Source organism: Erigeron canadensis, chromosome 4, assembly GCF_010389155.1.
Source record: "Erigeron canadensis isolate Cc75 chromosome 4, C_canadensis_v1, whole genome shotgun sequence".
Taxonomy (NCBI): Eukaryota; Viridiplantae; Streptophyta; class Magnoliopsida; order Asterales; family Asteraceae; genus Erigeron; species Erigeron canadensis.
Genome location: NC_057764.1, coordinates 22308641 through 22326038, shown reverse-complemented (window position 1 = coordinate 22326038; position 17398 = coordinate 22308641). Strand labels below are relative to the sequence as shown.

The 17398-nt window shown below is 32.6% G+C and overlaps 1 protein-coding gene and 1 long non-coding RNA gene across 2 annotated transcripts; one reads left to right on the top strand and one right to left on the bottom strand.

The window, feature by feature from the left end:
- The first annotated feature begins 2000 nt into the window (after nt 1-2000).
- LOC122595442 (FACT complex subunit SSRP1-like) lies at nt 2001-12730 on the top strand. Its single transcript, XM_043767801.1, has 17 exons — nt 2001-2121; nt 3007-3118; nt 4172-4357; nt 5755-5860; nt 6131-6267; nt 6382-6465; nt 6552-6646; nt 7067-7175; nt 7317-7403; nt 7487-7579; nt 8111-8308; nt 9221-9366; nt 9462-9609; nt 10161-10259; nt 10343-10525; nt 10648-10726; nt 12461-12730. The coding sequence occupies exons 2-17, from the start codon at nt 3065-3067 to the stop codon at nt 12577-12579; spliced, it is 1923 nt and encodes a 640-aa protein (XP_043623736.1). The 5' UTR covers nt 2001-2121; nt 3007-3064; the 3' UTR covers nt 12580-12730.
- A 470-nt stretch (nt 12731-13200) lies between these two features.
- LOC122598355 lies at nt 13201-14410 on the bottom strand. Its single transcript, XR_006323600.1, has 3 exons — nt 14210-14410; nt 13782-14110; nt 13201-13684 (listed from the first exon to the last, which is right to left on the bottom strand). It is a non-coding gene; the product is annotated as an uncharacterized LOC122598355 (long non-coding RNA).
- Between the last annotated feature and the right edge of the window lie 2988 nt (nt 14411-17398).

Here is a 17398-nt window from a genome sequence, read left to right as displayed (position 1 = left end):
TTTTTAAACCATAAAAATCATGGGGGCCCAAACATTTATTCATTAAACAGTAAATAATAAAATATTAGGATGTGAGGGGTTCCACACCTAAGCTTAGGTGTCGGACAACCTTATATTCTCTTTTCCTATATATATATATATATATATATATAGGGGGAAGTGAGTGTGGGGTTGTCCCATACCCAACTTGGGTGAAAAACCTATATACATCTTGATTTTTTATTCCATAAAAATCAGGGGGCCTATCATTTATTCATTAATATTAAAATATTAATATATGAAAGGTTTTTCACTCAACTTAGGTGTGTAACAACCCCACATTCACTTTTCTCATATATATATGTTGGGATTATATTAATCATGCAACTAGTTTGTATCGAAAATGAATGTTCATCGTTTATAAAGGTTTGTAAAGTTACTTTTTTAGATCAAAAGGGTTGAAAATGTATAATTAAAACCTTTAATTATTTGAAAATAATTAATTATATTAACTGATTAAAACACATAAGCATTCTAATTAACCTCATGGTGGTAAAAATCGGTTGATCGAACCGATTTCTTGGAATTAGATCAAAGATCAGTGGCCAAAGCTCGATCAACGATGACAAACACACAAGATCTGGTCAAGTCGGTCAACATCCAGCCAAATCAATCGAGATTTGAATAAATCGAAGACTAGGGAGGATATTGCTTGTCGCCGAACTGTCATAGTGTTCTCTGGTAGTAGTTGACTGGCCGGTAGCGTGTATATACTAGAGAGAGACAAAGAAAGAAATAGGGAGAAAAATAGCATATATAGGAACTAAAATCGGATTGAACAACACCTTTAATTTTCACTATTGATCTGTCAGTGTATTTTTTCAATAGTTGTATAATAATCCGTTAAAAAAAAAAAGGAAAAAAAAAAGCATGACAATAGTGAATATAGCTATAAATGTGTGACGGCTGTAAATGGGATATGTTATATTACCCTAATTTGAATTTTAATTTATCACCTTTTACTTTTTTTTGTATACCATCAACTCCTCTCTTTAACGTTTTTGGTTTTAGTTTAAAAGTAGTCCTCCAACCTTTGTTTCCATGAACCCCTAAAAACTTAGTAAGTTAATATCATTATAAAATCTGATATTAATTTAATTATATGTTAAATATTTGAACTTTGAAGGAATATGTTAATACCTATAGACAATTATAAACAGTTTTATGTTAAGGATTGAAGTTTATTACATATAAGCTCGAAAACTATTATTAAATATATAAAGAATCCAAATCTTTTGTGATCTGATTTAAGTCTTTAAAAAATCTTAACTTATCCCCTTGCCAATCCGATAAGCTCCCCAATCCTGATCAATCTAGATTAATCAATAAGCTAATTAGTCAAAGTAACTTAATCTATCAAAGAATAATTAACTAATTAAATCAATTATAATGACTATTCTAACTAATTAATAATGCGAAAGATAATTAATAAAATAATTTAATTTTCTAAACAAATCTTACATATTTGCAATATTATCAACTAATGAAAAGAACAAATAACTTGCATGACATGGATGGTGAAATATGTAAATCGTGTCATTGAGTTGAGCCTAAAGTAAAACTCCTTACTAGTCTCGTACAAAGCGCACATTTCATCGACATAAATATGGTTATTATCAAATATGGTTTCTTTTGTCAATGAGTTGGTGGTTCATTTGTAAGGTCTTTGACCTTTGAAGGATCCATCTAGGTTCGAGTCTCACTTCTTACATTTGTGAGGGTGGATTAGTAGGGGTTTTTCGAGAAATCTAGTTTTCAGGCATACGTAACTTAGGAGTAGAATAAAATGCCATTAAAACTTTTTTTTTTTCTTATATAATTAAAGTTAAACAAAATATATTTTAAACATGACATTATAAAAAACAGTTACTATACAAAAAACAAATAAAAATAAAAAAGAAGCAAGGAAAACCTAACGAAAATGAAGTGGGACTTGTTTGTATAAACTTTCCTTAAAGTTAAAACCCGCCTCCCCCCTGTCTCACACAAAGTCGAAATCAAAATTCATTCATCATTTATTCGGCATGTATCTTTTCAATCGCCATTCGTAATCGTATTCCTGTTAATCTGAATATCATCTCAGTATGTCACATATACTCTCAATCTATATCTATCTATATTTCTCACTTTTGTTCATATATATATATATAATACATATATATTTTTATCTGTTTTTTGTATTTCCAGCTGAAATCATAACATATATATACATATACATGTGTATTAATATATGTATATATTGCTTAGTGCAGAAATGATGTTTTTATTTATAGCATTAATGATGATATTATTAGCTTTTGCATTTACATTGAATGGTTACTGATATGATGATTTTCGATACTTGTGTTTTCGGTTATGTATCGAATGGTGATTGTCTCTAGTTATCGAAATATCGAGGTTTTTGTGTACGAATATAATGGATATTGGGTATGCGTTTCATTAGTTTTTTATTTTATAATGTAATATATTAGGATATTTAAATTTATTAGTAATAATGATTTTTTTATGTAAGTTATTGCTGATAAAGTTTTAGGTTTAAGTGATTTTCTAAATGTATTAGACTATATTTATAGAAAAAAGAATAATCTGTAGTATTGTTGTATATTAGAACTTGATTTGCGTGTATGTATTCGGTTATTGCTATTGTGTGTTTGGCTGGACCGTCTTGTTTGACTTGTTACATATTTTGATGACATGACAACTTATATGTCTGTAATGTTACCGCAAATATGTGGTTACATGATGAAGAAGTCGCTAGATACATACACAATAGTATGTTTTACATTATGATACATGTTATAGTTCTTTTTGAAGTGAAAAACATTTATAAACATACTTTGCTGTCAATATAATGGAATAACGGGCAAATGTGCAAGCTTTTTTTTTTGTGTTGATAAATCTTACTGTAATCGTTTCTATCGATTTGCAAGTGTGACCAAATAATCATCTATATGACTTTTGAAGCAGTTGTTGATTGTTAAAGAATCTGCAGCTGAGGGTCCTTTGGTGTCTTAAATTTAAAGAAATGGCGGATGGCCACTCGTTCAATAATGTATCACTTGGAGGTCGAGGGGGCTCGGTGAGTTTTCTCATTTCTTTGAGTCTTGTTCTTTTTGGTTCCTCTTATCTGATTGCAGTTTAGTTTGTAACTAATCTTTGAAACTTGTATGTAACATCACCACTAGGGTGAAAAACTGAAAATACCATGAGATCCTAAGTACAAAGCCTAGGACCAAAAAAATATAACCCCTTGTGGCCACGAAGGTCCACCTCGAAGATTCCGGGTTCCCCACAAAATGAGTGGTCGTTCTGGGAGTATACGCCTCACAAAGTGGTTCAAATACCTAGGTTAAAAAAAAAGAAATCTACATGTAGCATGTCATAAAAATGAAAATTTTTTTTCCATTAGTTCGTATTCAATCTGGTTTTGTTATTTTTCAGTTTCACCTGATTTTTCCTAAGATTTGATGAAATATAGTTGCAGAAAAATAAGGCATATTCTCAGGAATTTTTTAAGGGGAACTTTAAGGACAGAATCGGGTTCAGATTGAACTTTCGAGGAAAAAGTTTCAGCCAAAGAAAGAAGCCTACTTTTATGTGATTTAACCAAATTTTCTTGAAGATGGCTTTAATAGATTTCTAACTATTTTTATTCCAGAAGATAGAAAACTCATTCTATTTTCTAAGATAAAAATTAGAAAAGAATTGAACACTTTTTATTTCGGAGATTCTTAATAGCTTCCTAGAGATTAAAAATACTTCTCGTATAATTGAAAATAGAAATGATAAACTAAAAGACGTTTCTGAGATTAACTTTTTTAGGTAAAAGGTTTTACTCCGGTTAATATGAATAATCACTATACACTAGATTTTAAAGTTCACAAGACATGCCTTGCAAACCTTTAACCCCTAATGGACTTGTGCACCACCATATCATAGAAAACATAACTAAAGGTTCCATGATTAATGCTAAGACTTCCCATTATTGTTTTAGAGTTAAACATGCAGCTCTTTTTTCTAGTCAGCTCTAATTCGATATATATATATAGTAATCTTAATATATATGATTAATGGAACTCCACTAGTTTATATTCTTTCCTTTTATCACTAGCATGGTCATTGTACAATGCAGAATCCAGGTCAGCTAAAAGTTCATTCAGGTGGTGTATTGTGGAAGAAACAAGGAGGTGGCAAAGCTGTTGAAGTCGATAGGTCTGACATCTTGGGACTTACATGGATGAAAGTTCCCCGGACTAATCAGCTTGCCGTCAGAACTAAAGATGGTCTGAAATACAAGTTCACTGGTTTTCGTGACCAGGTATGCGGATTTCCGTGGTTGTTCAGGCCTGTACAGTTACATATGAGTCACTGTATATTGTTTATTTGTTTCGTCGGTAATGACAATCTGATTTTCATATCATTTCTCATAAAGCTCAGCATTTCTTCACATTTGTACCATGTCCAACTAGGAGGCAACAATGCTTTTAATCATTGTCAAACCCCTGTCTTATGGGATGCAATTAATGAGATGTGTCAAGTATACCCATTTTTTCTTTCTTGATAGATGCGATCGAATATCACAACGGGGAGTCTAGACTATGTTGTCTTCACGCTAGAGAGCCCCCTCACCCAATACCTAGTAGGAGACGTAGGAGGAAAGACCCCTATTAATTCGTCTGAAGGCACGACAATTAATAGGGGTAAACCTTGCCCCCTCAGTTTTCGAACTCAGGTCTTCCTGAATCCAAACCTTCATTGGAAGGACTTCCCTTTGCCACTGGGCTATAAACCCAATGGCAACATACCCATTCTTGATTGTATATCTAAATTATCAACCATGCATAAAGAGGATATAAATTTGGGAATATTAGAGGGAAATGTTGAATAATTTTTTATAGATAAGAGAGACGTGAACATGGCATATTGCAGTGAAACATGATGTTTATCGCTAAAAGAGAAAGGACCCAAAGTGACACCATACATATTTTTTCTTCAATAGCTTGGATAAATATGCACTCACTAGGTGAAAGTAGATGCACACTATGACTTCAACGTAGGTTATTTTTGTGTGATAATATTTATACTCTTTGTACAAATTATAGAATAGTGGCATTCTTTTATTGGATTGGTTTTATGTACACATATTACGTTTGTAAATAAACATATAATAAGTTTTTTAAGAACTTATGGATCCCATTATAACATGCATTGTATCCTCTCATAGCAAATCTTCACTTTAGATCCAACAAGTTCTAATATGTTTTTGCATTTTGCAAAGGCCCTTGGGAGTATAAAGATGATTGGCTTTAAATATATCTGGTGTTTGCCATTGATGTCGGATTTCTTTTAATCACAATTTGAGTCCCACTAACAAATCTGGTAGTTGGTTGCTCATGACCAATTGGTGGATTGCTTTTTGATTTTTTTTTTTGTTAATTGTTTATCTAATATCTAGTGGATTGCTTTTTGATTTATAATTAGTTAATTGTTTACCAATGCTTGATACAAGTCATTTGTGCTCTTATATTTTACCAATTGGCCTTCGGCCTAGCGGTATCCATGGTGTATTAAGGTACTCCTTAACCAAGTGGTTAATGGTTCAAGTCCAACTGGGACAAAGGTGTAGAGTAGGTGGGTGTGTGATTTTGGCATGGAAAAAAAATTAGAAGATTGCATCCATCCTTTTGCTTATCATGGTGTTCTATTTTATTTCAGGATGTCATTAGCCTGACCAACTTTTTCCAGAATACTTGTGGCTTAAAAACAGACGAAAAGCAGCTTTCTGTTAGTGGGAAAAACTGGGGAGAAGTTGGCTTGAATGGTTGAGATCCCTTTATGCGACATCTTTAACTTATCTCTTATTTCCTTTTTGTTGTCTGCTTACTTTAAATCTCCAAGAGAGAATATAGTGGTGTGACATGAATTTAGGATAATATAAGATTTCAAACTTATAAGATAAAAACATTTGTTATCTTCTATAAGTTATGGTCTTATGGATTTATTTGTGTTATTATATGCTTTACTAAACTACTTACTCCGTTACTAGTACCTTGTAAAGTAATCTAGTGATTTCCTCTCTGAAAACATCCAGGCAACATGCTGTCTTTCAATGTTGGTCAGAAAGAAGCATTTGAAATCTCCTTAGCTGATGTGTCCCAGACACAGCTTCAAGGAAAGACTGATGTCATATTGGAATTTCATGTGGATGACACAACTGGTGCAAACGAGGTTTCTCTTCGTTAATTAATTTTCAGCTCCTGTAGACACAACATATAGTATAAGCATATCTACAATGTTACGTTTGAAGTCTTCTGATTTTAGCTGTTTTTTTAATGAATTTAGAAAGATTCATTGATGGAGCTAAGCTTCCATGTGCCATCTAACAACACACAGTTTGTTGGTGATGAAAATCGTCCACCTGCACAGGTTGTATAATTTGTATTTCTTGATCGCGTTGTTTATATGTCACCTTTTTTTCTAGTCTAAAGCTTGTTGCGCTTGCTTCCCTTCAGGTCTTTCGTGAAAAAATAATGTCAATGGCAGATGTTGGTGCTGGAGGTGAGGAGGCTGTGGTCACATTTGAGGGCATTGCTATTCTTACTCCCAGGTGAACTCTTTGCATGATTGTTACAATAGGTCGCTGTTTAGACATATTTATTGGTGAAGGGGAGAATTCTCTAATGGGTTAAATGGGGAGAATAGCTCAAAACAGAACGAGTCAAATTTGTCACACATTAACACACATAAAACCTACCAAGCTATATTATTTGGAAAAAACGAGATTATTTCTGAAACATTATTATTTTGGTAATTATATCTGACAGACTAATTATTTATAATATAAAAGTTTAAAGTTTTTGACAAAGTGTTTTAGTTTAACGCGACCCTAAAATTACCTGTCTTGACTTGAACACTTTCTTTAGTTGTTTACCTAAATAGCCACCTGGGCCATTTTGACACTTGTGATTGTTTTGATTCATGTCGTTTAAGAAATTTAAAATCATTAAACTTGTCTTTATCATTGCAGAGGTCGATACAATGTTGAACTTCATTTATCCTTTTTGAGGCTGCAAGGGCAAGCCAACGATTTTAAAATTCAGTTCAGCAGTGTAGTTCGCGTGTTTGTATTGCCAAAGGTTTTCCTTTTCCTCTCCTCAATAAGTTTTATTTCTTGCTGAACAATGATTGATATGCTAATGTAGCTCATTTGCTCTTTAACAAAATTTTGAAGCCGTCCTTTTTTATTGCTAACTCAAATTGCTCACTTTATAATGCAGTCAAATCAGCCACATACATTCGTTGTTGTTACCCTTGATCCACCTATCCGTAAAGGCCAAACGATGTATCCACACATAGTGTTGCAGGTTTGTTGTTGATTGCTTCCGATAAATTTTATTTGTTATTGTGAAAAAATGTATATTTACTGTCTGTTTATTGCATTCAACAGTTTGAAACGGATTATGTTGTGGAAAGCACCTTGACAATGAATCCAGATCTATTTGCTACCAAGTACAGGGACAAGTTGGAACCATCGTATAAGGTAATTTTTAAGATAAGTTTTTCTTTTTTAGCTTTAATTGAAATTATTCAATTGCTAGCCTTTTTTTGGTTTATATGGTGTTTTCGGAGGTGGAAAAGTTCAATCCATTTGTTTATATTTTATGTATATTGGTTCAAGTTTAAGTGGTTTAACTAGATAGGAAACACATTGAAAGTCATCTAAAGTGTAAAAAATGTCTAAAAGCCCATGAAGCCACTTTCTTTAACAAGCTAGAGTATTTACTAAAAGTCTCTCTAACCTTGGTTAGGATTTGACTGTCTAAGTCCCACCTTCCCCATACCCCGACGTTTGCGGGATTAGGAGTTGTTGCCATAATGACGTTTTGCACTTTAAGTATTTCTAAAGTTGGAAAAAATGTGGATAAAGATTTTACTGTTTTTGAATCTTTAGTTATTTACCCAACATGCCCAGCCAGCATTGTTGCTGCATCTTGTTATTTTCATTTTGTTTACACCACAGTGTGACATTTAATGCAGGCAGTTAACTTTTAGATCATTTTCAAATGTACAGGGACTCATTCATGAAGTATTTACGATGGTATTGAGAGGCTTGTCTGGAACAAAACTCACGAGGCCAGGAAAATTTCGTAGTTGTCAGGATGGTTATGCTGTCAAGTCATCCTTAAAAGCTGAAGATGGTGTTCTTTATCCACTCGAAAAGAGCTTTTTCTTTCTGCCAAAACCTCCTACTCTTATTCTATATGATGAGGTATCACATAAAAATTCTGTGTGCATAGTAAAGGTGTCAGGGGTATATAGATTTGATTTTTGGGTACACAGTCAACTTCAGATTATGTAAGCATTAAAGAATGAGATTGGGATAAGCAAAATCGACTTTTAAAGGGTTATACAAAACCACCCTGTCACTAATTTACCCATTTTTTAAAGGGATTAGTGCATGAAAGTGTACTAAACTTTGTTTGGTATTGTGTAGTGTATCCCACCCTAATATTTTTATTGTGTGTGTTGACTTTCTTTTCACTAGTGATGTATCCAACTTACAACCTCTATTGTGAGTATAAACTTTATTGTTTGCTTTGCTTATGTATGTGTTCAACTTTGACTATATTGCTATTGTGTGAATCAACTTCGTATGTTTTTGCTATCATGTGTATCCAACTTTGGTCCTTTTATGCTATCTATGTATCATTTTTTAGCCTAGATGACTTGATACACCAATCGTGAGAAATTAAAAGTCGAGTACGTACAATAGATGTTTTTAAACACAATAGCAATTTAGGTTAAAGTTTATTACACTTTCATGCACTAACCCTTTTTTTAAACCTAATCTGATAGAGTTTTACCCCCATTTTACAATATGTCTCTTTATTTTTACAAAAAGTGGTCATATTTGGTGATTTTACCCATTAATTTCATAGGTATTCAGAATTGTCATACACTTAAACACATGCATATGTGATTATTACCACTTCAAATAGCAGAACATATCATAACAGTATATTCTGAAGTTTGTTCTATTGCTATTAGTTATCTGATTGTGAAAATTCAAGATCACACAATCACATTTAAACACCGCATGCTTTGAGTTTTAGTATCTTCAACGTGAACAAATTCCTAAGTTGTACCCACTTGACTTGCTTTAGTTGTAATCTTAATTTAGATTGATTATGTGGAATTTGAAAGACATGCTGCTGGAGGAGCAAATATGCATTACTTTGATCTTTCTATTAGACTGAAGACAGAACAAGAACATCTTTTCCGGAACATTCAGAGAAACGAATATCATAACCTCTTCGATTTCATCAAGTCAGTATGGTTACATGTTTGAAAGTTATCCGAGACAAGAAAGTGAAAGTCATTTGAGAAAAGCTTTCTCTGAATTTCCTATCTAATTGATGCAGGTCAAAAGGTCTTAGAATTATGAATCTTGGTGCAGCCAAACCAACAGATGGTGTTGCCGCTGTGCTACAAGATGAGGATGATGATAACGTTGACCCACATCTTGAGCGGATAAAGAATGAACAAGGATTAGATGAAAGTGATGAGGAGGTAAATGTGTATATCGTATTTTCATATCGTTTGTGCTGGATAGATTTCTGATATTCCATATATAAAATGTTAAAAAGTATTGTGGTCGACAAATATCATTTACTTTTATCCTTGTTTAATTTGTTACTCATTTGTATTGGTTTATTTTTCTTTAATAGTTGTAATTCCAGAGAATTTTTTTAAGTGTGTCAATTTAGGCAGTGTTTTATGCAAATGGGTCAAATAAAGGAATTAGTTAAAGGATAAGGGATTAGATAAGTCGAAAATGGTGAAAGTCACCCAAAGTCTACTTATAATGGTTTATTCAGAGATTAATTCTTATACTGTGATAAGTTTGATTTTATAATCATAGTTTAATCATTAATTATTTATAATAAAATCTGAAAAACCAGACAAGAAAGTGTTTGTGAGTCAACCAGTCTTTATGACTTGTACACAACCCCATTTTGATCCCTTCAACAACCTGCCTGACCGGCTCAACTTGCCATATCTGTTTCATGTCTTTGGTTGGGTTTGCGTAACATTTCATAAAACCTAGTTAAATTTTTCAGGACGAGGATTTTGTTCTTGACAAGGATGATGGAGGCTCTCCAACTGATGATTCTGGGGGAGAGGATTCTGATGCTAGTGAAAGTGGCGGCGAAATGGAGGCAAGTATTAAGTATATTTGGATATTGGTTTTGCACTTCTTATTTGACATTCTGTTAGATATGTAAGCTTTTTGAAATTCCAGAAACCTCTGAAGAAGGAAACAAAGAAAGAGCCTACTGCTTCTAAAGCCTCTCTAAGTAAGAAGAGACCCAAAGGTGGTGAAGATGATGTGTCAAAAAAGAGAAAACCCAAGAAGAAAAAAGACCCTAATGCTCCTAAGAGAGCAATGAGTGCTTTCATGTATTTCTCACAGATGGAAAGAGAGGTTGGCGTACATAGTTATATATTAATGAATATACCATTATGCATTACACTTATCGTAATATCAATTTCTTACATGTTAATTTTTTTTTTTTAATTTCTTATGCATCATATGTTCAACTTCAGAATGTGAAGAGGGACAACCCTAATATTGCCTTTCAAGAAATGGGGAGGGTGCTCGGTGAACGGTGGAACAAGTTATCAGGTTTTGTGACCTTCATGCTTTATTTCATACTTTTATGTTTTTGAAAAATGCCCAAGTAGCCATACACCTGAAGTTGAGCTACACCCAGCTGATAATTTGTTTACCCTCATCATGAATTCCAAGAGTGTTGGATTGATTTTTACTTTCACTCTAAACAAAATCTATCTTTTTGAGCAAAGTTAACTTAGCACATACCTTTTTGTTAGATGGTCTTTTTACTTTCACTGTGATTTTTGAGTGGATTCTTTTCTATTCCCGTAACTCCCTTGCGTGCAAAATCCATTTCCACAAGAACCAAGAGAAGTACATACCTTCAGGACCGTACACATGGCCCTAAAGGAGTTGCTAGGTTTGTTTTCGCCAGGAAACAATAAGACGGGAGTTATTGAGTTAGATGTAATGTAACCCGACTTATAGAATGATCTACATGAGTTGGTTCCGGTGTGATTGTGGTTTTGAACCATTTTGGTCTCACATTGAACTGTTATTTAATTTCTATTTTGGTTTAATACTTTGAAAATTTTATATATAGACCATAGTCACATAAAACACGGTACGCTTCAGTACGGGTACGCAATTCGCCCTTTGTGACGAATTCAGTACGTAGGGGGTATACTCATCGTTACGAAGTGGTACGAATGGTACGGTGTATTATGAATTCGGTGAGTAAGTAAACAAAAGTTCATAAAGATAGAACATAACATTAGGAAATACAATAGAAAGCAAACACCAACCAAAAACACCAACTAAAATCTAATACTAGAAGATTGGAATGCTACAATTTCAGTGCAAAGGTTAGTAAGTTAGTATGATATATATAGCCGTTTAGTGTCTAATTTTTTGTGATTTTGTAATAAATATGAAGATCTTTGTTAAAAAGATTTTTATTAAGTAAATTGGTTTTGTTTTTAAAGCTAAAGTAAGTTGTTATAGTTAAAATCTTGGAAAATGGAACGTCTTTTGGAGATTTGGAGCTTTGGAAGTAATGGGACATGTTTTTCCTGCTCAAAACGAACTGTAATCAAAGAAAACGAATTGAATTCGGCGATTTCAAGACGGAATTTGACGATTGGAACTGGACTCAGTTCGTCGTACCCTGCCAACTCGGTTCACAGTACCCTATCGACTCGGTTCGACGTACCCGCATCATTTGGAACGTTTTCATATTGCGTTCGGTACGTTTTGTACCAATACGAAATTCAAGGTTTCTGAGCAAATTCTGTAACTATGATATAGACCAGTGTTGCCTCAAGTTTCATAAATAAAAAAATCTGGAAATGAGAGCCGTCTGGTTCTGGACTGAACTTTGAGTTATCTTTAACCAAGAACCACTCTGAAACCAAACCAAATATAGCTGGTACCGATCCAGTCTTATCCTCGCCCGTCTTATTTTGTTGGCCCAAATGTATTCGTACACACCCTTGGTTAATAGTACCTATAAGATTTAAAGCAGGCACCTTCTTAAATTAATGCCACAAGCCTTACCACTAGGTCAATCCTTTAGGCCTTAGGTTTAATCTGTGTTGATGTCTTTCTCTCCAGTCCCCCTCCCCCCAAAAAATATACAGTAGTTTTATATACTGAAGGCGGCACATGACTGTCATTGCTATGCGTAATCATTCTTTTATTGTTTTATATGTGCTTTAACATAACAAGTATTCTTCATTCTTCATACAATTTGAACATAATTTTGAACTTCTACTGATGTGTTAAGATGTATATTGTCATTTGTAGCTGAGGAGAAGGAACCCTATGAAGCCAAGGCTCTGGCAGATAAGAAGCGATACCAAGATGAACTCAGTGGCTACAATCCAAAAGTGGGAAATTCAGGGAATGCAACCGACTCTGACTAAATCCTCAAGGACTAGTTTGAACTGTTTCCAGTTTTGCTTGTCTTTCTTGCTTTTTGTTTCAAAAAGCTTTTTTTTACAAACAATAACCAAAACATTGTGAAACCACAACTAGAAATCTAAATAGCAATATTTGTTTTGGTTTCTGCCGTTACACTTTCTCCTCATCTAACAGGTTATAAAAACCACTTTGGATAAGGTTGAACTAACCATTTGTGATTATTACTTATAATTGGTAATGTGTGACTAGATATAGAGCTGTAATTACTATACTTAAGACAAGTAACTTTTGTTTCTCAACATTTTTCTTATTCATTTTTAAGGAAAGCACTACCCTTACCATTTCCTTGAAGACGATTAAAAGTTGGTTAAAATGAGATGTTTTGTCAAATAGCTTAGAACTTGGTGCGGACAAGTTAAGACTGGTAGACCTGTTTGAGTTCATCTCCTTATTGTCAGTGAAATCGTAAACATTTTGTACAATACGCTAAACTGTAACAAAGTAGGGGGTTACAATAACTCATAATTAAATTTTAGCCACAAACTATTACCTTATGAAAAAAAAAAGTAAGTAACTGTTCAGTGCCGTCTTTCGCGGGTTTTGAGCCCCAATATCTCGACAGTGTATGGGGGAGGTTAAGATGTAGGCAGACCTTACCTCTACCTAGGTAGGAAGGCTGCTTTCAGTTTCTACCTAAATAGTAGAAAAGGCTCTCCAACCTTTACATGGGATGAGGATCGAACCCATGACTTCTGTCTTCAGAGGCAAGGGTGTTTACCACTGATCCAACCATGCTGCTTTTACTATTACCTTATTAACATCAACAATATTTCCATTAGGTCCAAACACATCTACTCTGAATGTCAAGTCGAAGTTGTTGGTGAACTTAAGTTTGTAACCAGGACGAAGATTATTTTTTGAACAAAAGTTCCTCCACACAACCCCCTCAAAACCACAAGCAATCTTTCCATTCAGATCATCCAGGCCATAATAGTGGTAGGTTACATTGACTTTTGCATTTTGCTTCCTTCCCAAAACAATAGCAGTAGTTTGCCAACCATGATCAGCGTTTCTGTTCAAGTTAAACAGCAGGGTGGGAGAAAGCACCTATAAACAACAACAATGACTCATATACTACCCACACTAATATAATAAACTAAAATGGAAGAGATAATAAAGATAAAGATTATTAGAGTTTTCGTACCACTTGATGAAATGTGAAATCAGTTGCTTCAATCAGCTCTGTTAACAGCAGGTTCACCAGGCCTCATCACCCTACGATATTCCAAACCACCTGGACAGTAAAGCTGGATACCAAATGTAAAATCCTTCTTCCAAGTAAAGCAAAGAGTAGCAAATTGTTTGTAGGGATCCGACTTCACAAAATTTTTCCAAGAAGTACCAAAAAACCAAACAAGTCCCATCCTCCAAACGCGCAGCATAAAGCACATGTCTGTTGCCCCTAATATCAAGCAATTTCATATGAAACATAGCTTCTTCTGGCAAGACATTGACTACAAGCTTTGGTATGACCTAAAAAACATAATGAAAATACCATATTATAAAATATAACATACGTCTATTTTGGTGAAAAACCATATTGTAACTTTTTTGAAGATAGAAACGACTAACCAGTTGCTTTTCCAACTGCTTAGCATCTCCACATTTCACCAAAAACTGGAATTCAAATTCAAGCTTTGCATATGAATAAAACAAAACAAAAAAGTTTAGGATATATTTCACTTTTCATTACGTACTTTCTAAAATCGAAACAATATAACACTTTAAAACCCTAAAATAAACCACTAGGCTAAAAATGGAATATAAATAATGAGAATCCTAAATTATGCTAAAAATAGAAAATAAATAATAAAAACCCTAAAAGCTATCGGTTGACTAAAAAGTGAATAATAACAAAAAAAAGAAAATGATAGATATACTTATATATATATATATATATATTATCCCAACATCGACCTTTTTTTCTGTTAAAAAACAATAACGCATGCTTCATGGTCCCCAAAATGGTAAAAGAAAACAAAAAAAATGAAATACACATATGGTCCCCTGTCCCCTAAAAGCGAATCAACCATTTTTTTTAGTAATCCTAAAAATCAAATGGTCCCAAAAGATAAGGTAATAATCGATGATTCAAGTAAAACAAACTAAAAACGACCTTCTTTATTATGTCTAAATAATCAATGATTCAAGTATAATAAACTGATTAAACGAACAAATAGTAACCACAAAGCCAAAGGAACATACCTTTCCAGACATACTTCACTTATTTTTGATCGGAAATGCGAGAACAGTGATAGGTAGGTGGCCAGATAAAAGCGAGCGGTGAGATGATTGTGTGGTGGGGGTGAGATTATGATTTATTAGGGTTACTAGGTTTAGCCCCTTGCATTCCATGAGATAACATAAATTTCTATCAAATAGTTCAACAAATGTTCAATATAAAAAAAAATTGTCATCGAAGAACGAAGATATTTTTTTATGTAATGAAGTAAAATATCAAATGACAAAGTAATAAACATTATTAGAAGGAAAAATTATAAACCTCAAGATAAATCTTCACTTTTTTTCATCCTCCATCACCCCTTCCACAAGCAATGAATATTTCACCATTCTCTCACCGTCTATGTAGGAATTAATCTTGACTCAGTCATATTATCTAGTTTGAGTTGGTTTTATTTAAGTTAGTATTTGAGTTGGTTTTAGTGTTGTTTCAAATAAATGGTATAAAGTCATGGGGTTGACCGAATTATATGCAATTGAGAATATGGACATTATGGGTCATACCCATGACTAATTCCTTAGGTAAAGCTGGTAGTTTATTTCCTTATTTTTAGGATCACATGAGATGTAGTTTTGCCTATTTAAGGTTATTCAGTCATTGAATGAGAAATAAGTTTCACCTTTGTTTTCTATATTTTTGTACGTATTTACTCTCTTTTCATATTAACATACATAATATACATACTGAGTGAGGTTGAGAGTGATAAAAAACAAAGAAAAAGATAAAACTAAAAAGGTGAGAGAGTGAGAAAGAAACCAGATTTACACCACCATCACCACTTTGCTACCCACCCCTTTGGTACCTACAGGGCGGGTGGTGTTCCAACTGGTCACCGGTCGATCACCACCTTGCCTCCTTACGTATTACGTCCACCCTCAAAGAATTAAACATAGAGTATATAAAAACATAAATTCAACTTAAATTAAGACAACATTTTTTTATGTTCCAAGCAATCTAAAGTTTATATTTTTGCAATATATTTATGATGGAAAATAAAAATTAAATATAAATTATAAAGATTTACATCTCAAAAGATATTATTTCAAAAAAAATTAAGAATCATTATTACTTTTTAATAAGAATTAAAAAGATCTTTAAAATATGGAAACTTTTTTATAAATTTGGAATATGTCATTAATATATATTTTAGGTAAGAAACTATTACCATATATCTCTTTTATATATGTTAAAGGTCATCTAATTATATAAAGAATATTTTTAATAATTTTTGTAAGATTTTAGACCGAATATCTATCATGTTTTTCAAAATATAAACAAAAATCTCATTAGATCAAGTGGTTTATGTTTCACATAAAAAACTTGAGGTTGTGGGTTCTAATCATGCTTATGACTTTTTAATATGCTATTTATTCATAATTAATAAAAGTTATGATGATGATTTGTGATAGGTGTTAGCTTATGTGTCAACGTTTAAGAGACTAACGACGTGAGATCGCCACGTAGGAAAAAGATGATGTGGCGAGCTCTGGGATATGCCACATCATCAAATTGAGATAGAGAATTATATATAGAGAGATAAGTTTTGATATTTTTAGGATTACGAGATTTTCACAAGTAACCCTCTACTTTCATTTTTTTCTAAATTTAGCACGTGTTTTCACACGGGTCCTACATCTAGTATATAGTATAAGACATTTAAACCAAAATATATACTATAAGACCGTTAAACCAATGACTTATTAACCAATCAAATCGTTCGATTTCATCAAATTGATTATCGCTTATGCCATCATGTAGATAAACTATAAATTAAAAATCATAATAATCATTATCCAAATATATTATTATATTAGTACTTATATTAATTTGTATAAAAAGTCTCGTTAATTTATATATTTTTTGTTTTCTATCAATAATTTACACTTTTTAACCATGAATACTTATATTATATTTATTTTTAACCATCAACTTGAAATAATTTTTTAAAATTTACAACCATTTAATTAATAAAAAAAAAATCAACATAATTTCTCAATAAAAGGTACATAATTTTATCTTTTTTTATATATTAGCTTTGTGTATTAATGTTTAAAGTTACAATTGTAACTCAAATCAAGAGTCTTAAATGTTATCAAAGAATATATGAAAACAATCATAATTGTTATCTAATTATAATAGAACAGATGATCGGAAATAAACCTATCCGTGTTATAAACTCGCATCATAATCAAGTACATATACTTGAATGTCAACTAGAGGATCACAAGTTTGTTTATATTTTAAATTTTAATTATCTTTTATTAATAATATCACATTATGAGTAAAACTAGTTTCAAAAAATTTTATGATAGAGAAATTAATATAGCATGTGTCTTGTGGAATGACTACGGTAAACAATTTTATCAATATGTCTCAGCTAATAATGACAGTGACAAACCTGTGATTATGGTACTACATTTTGCAAAGTATAACACTTGAAACCATACATTTTCAAAATTATAACCTTTTATGACTTAATTGTATGAAAATCTAATATTGATAATATCGTAAACCCCGTG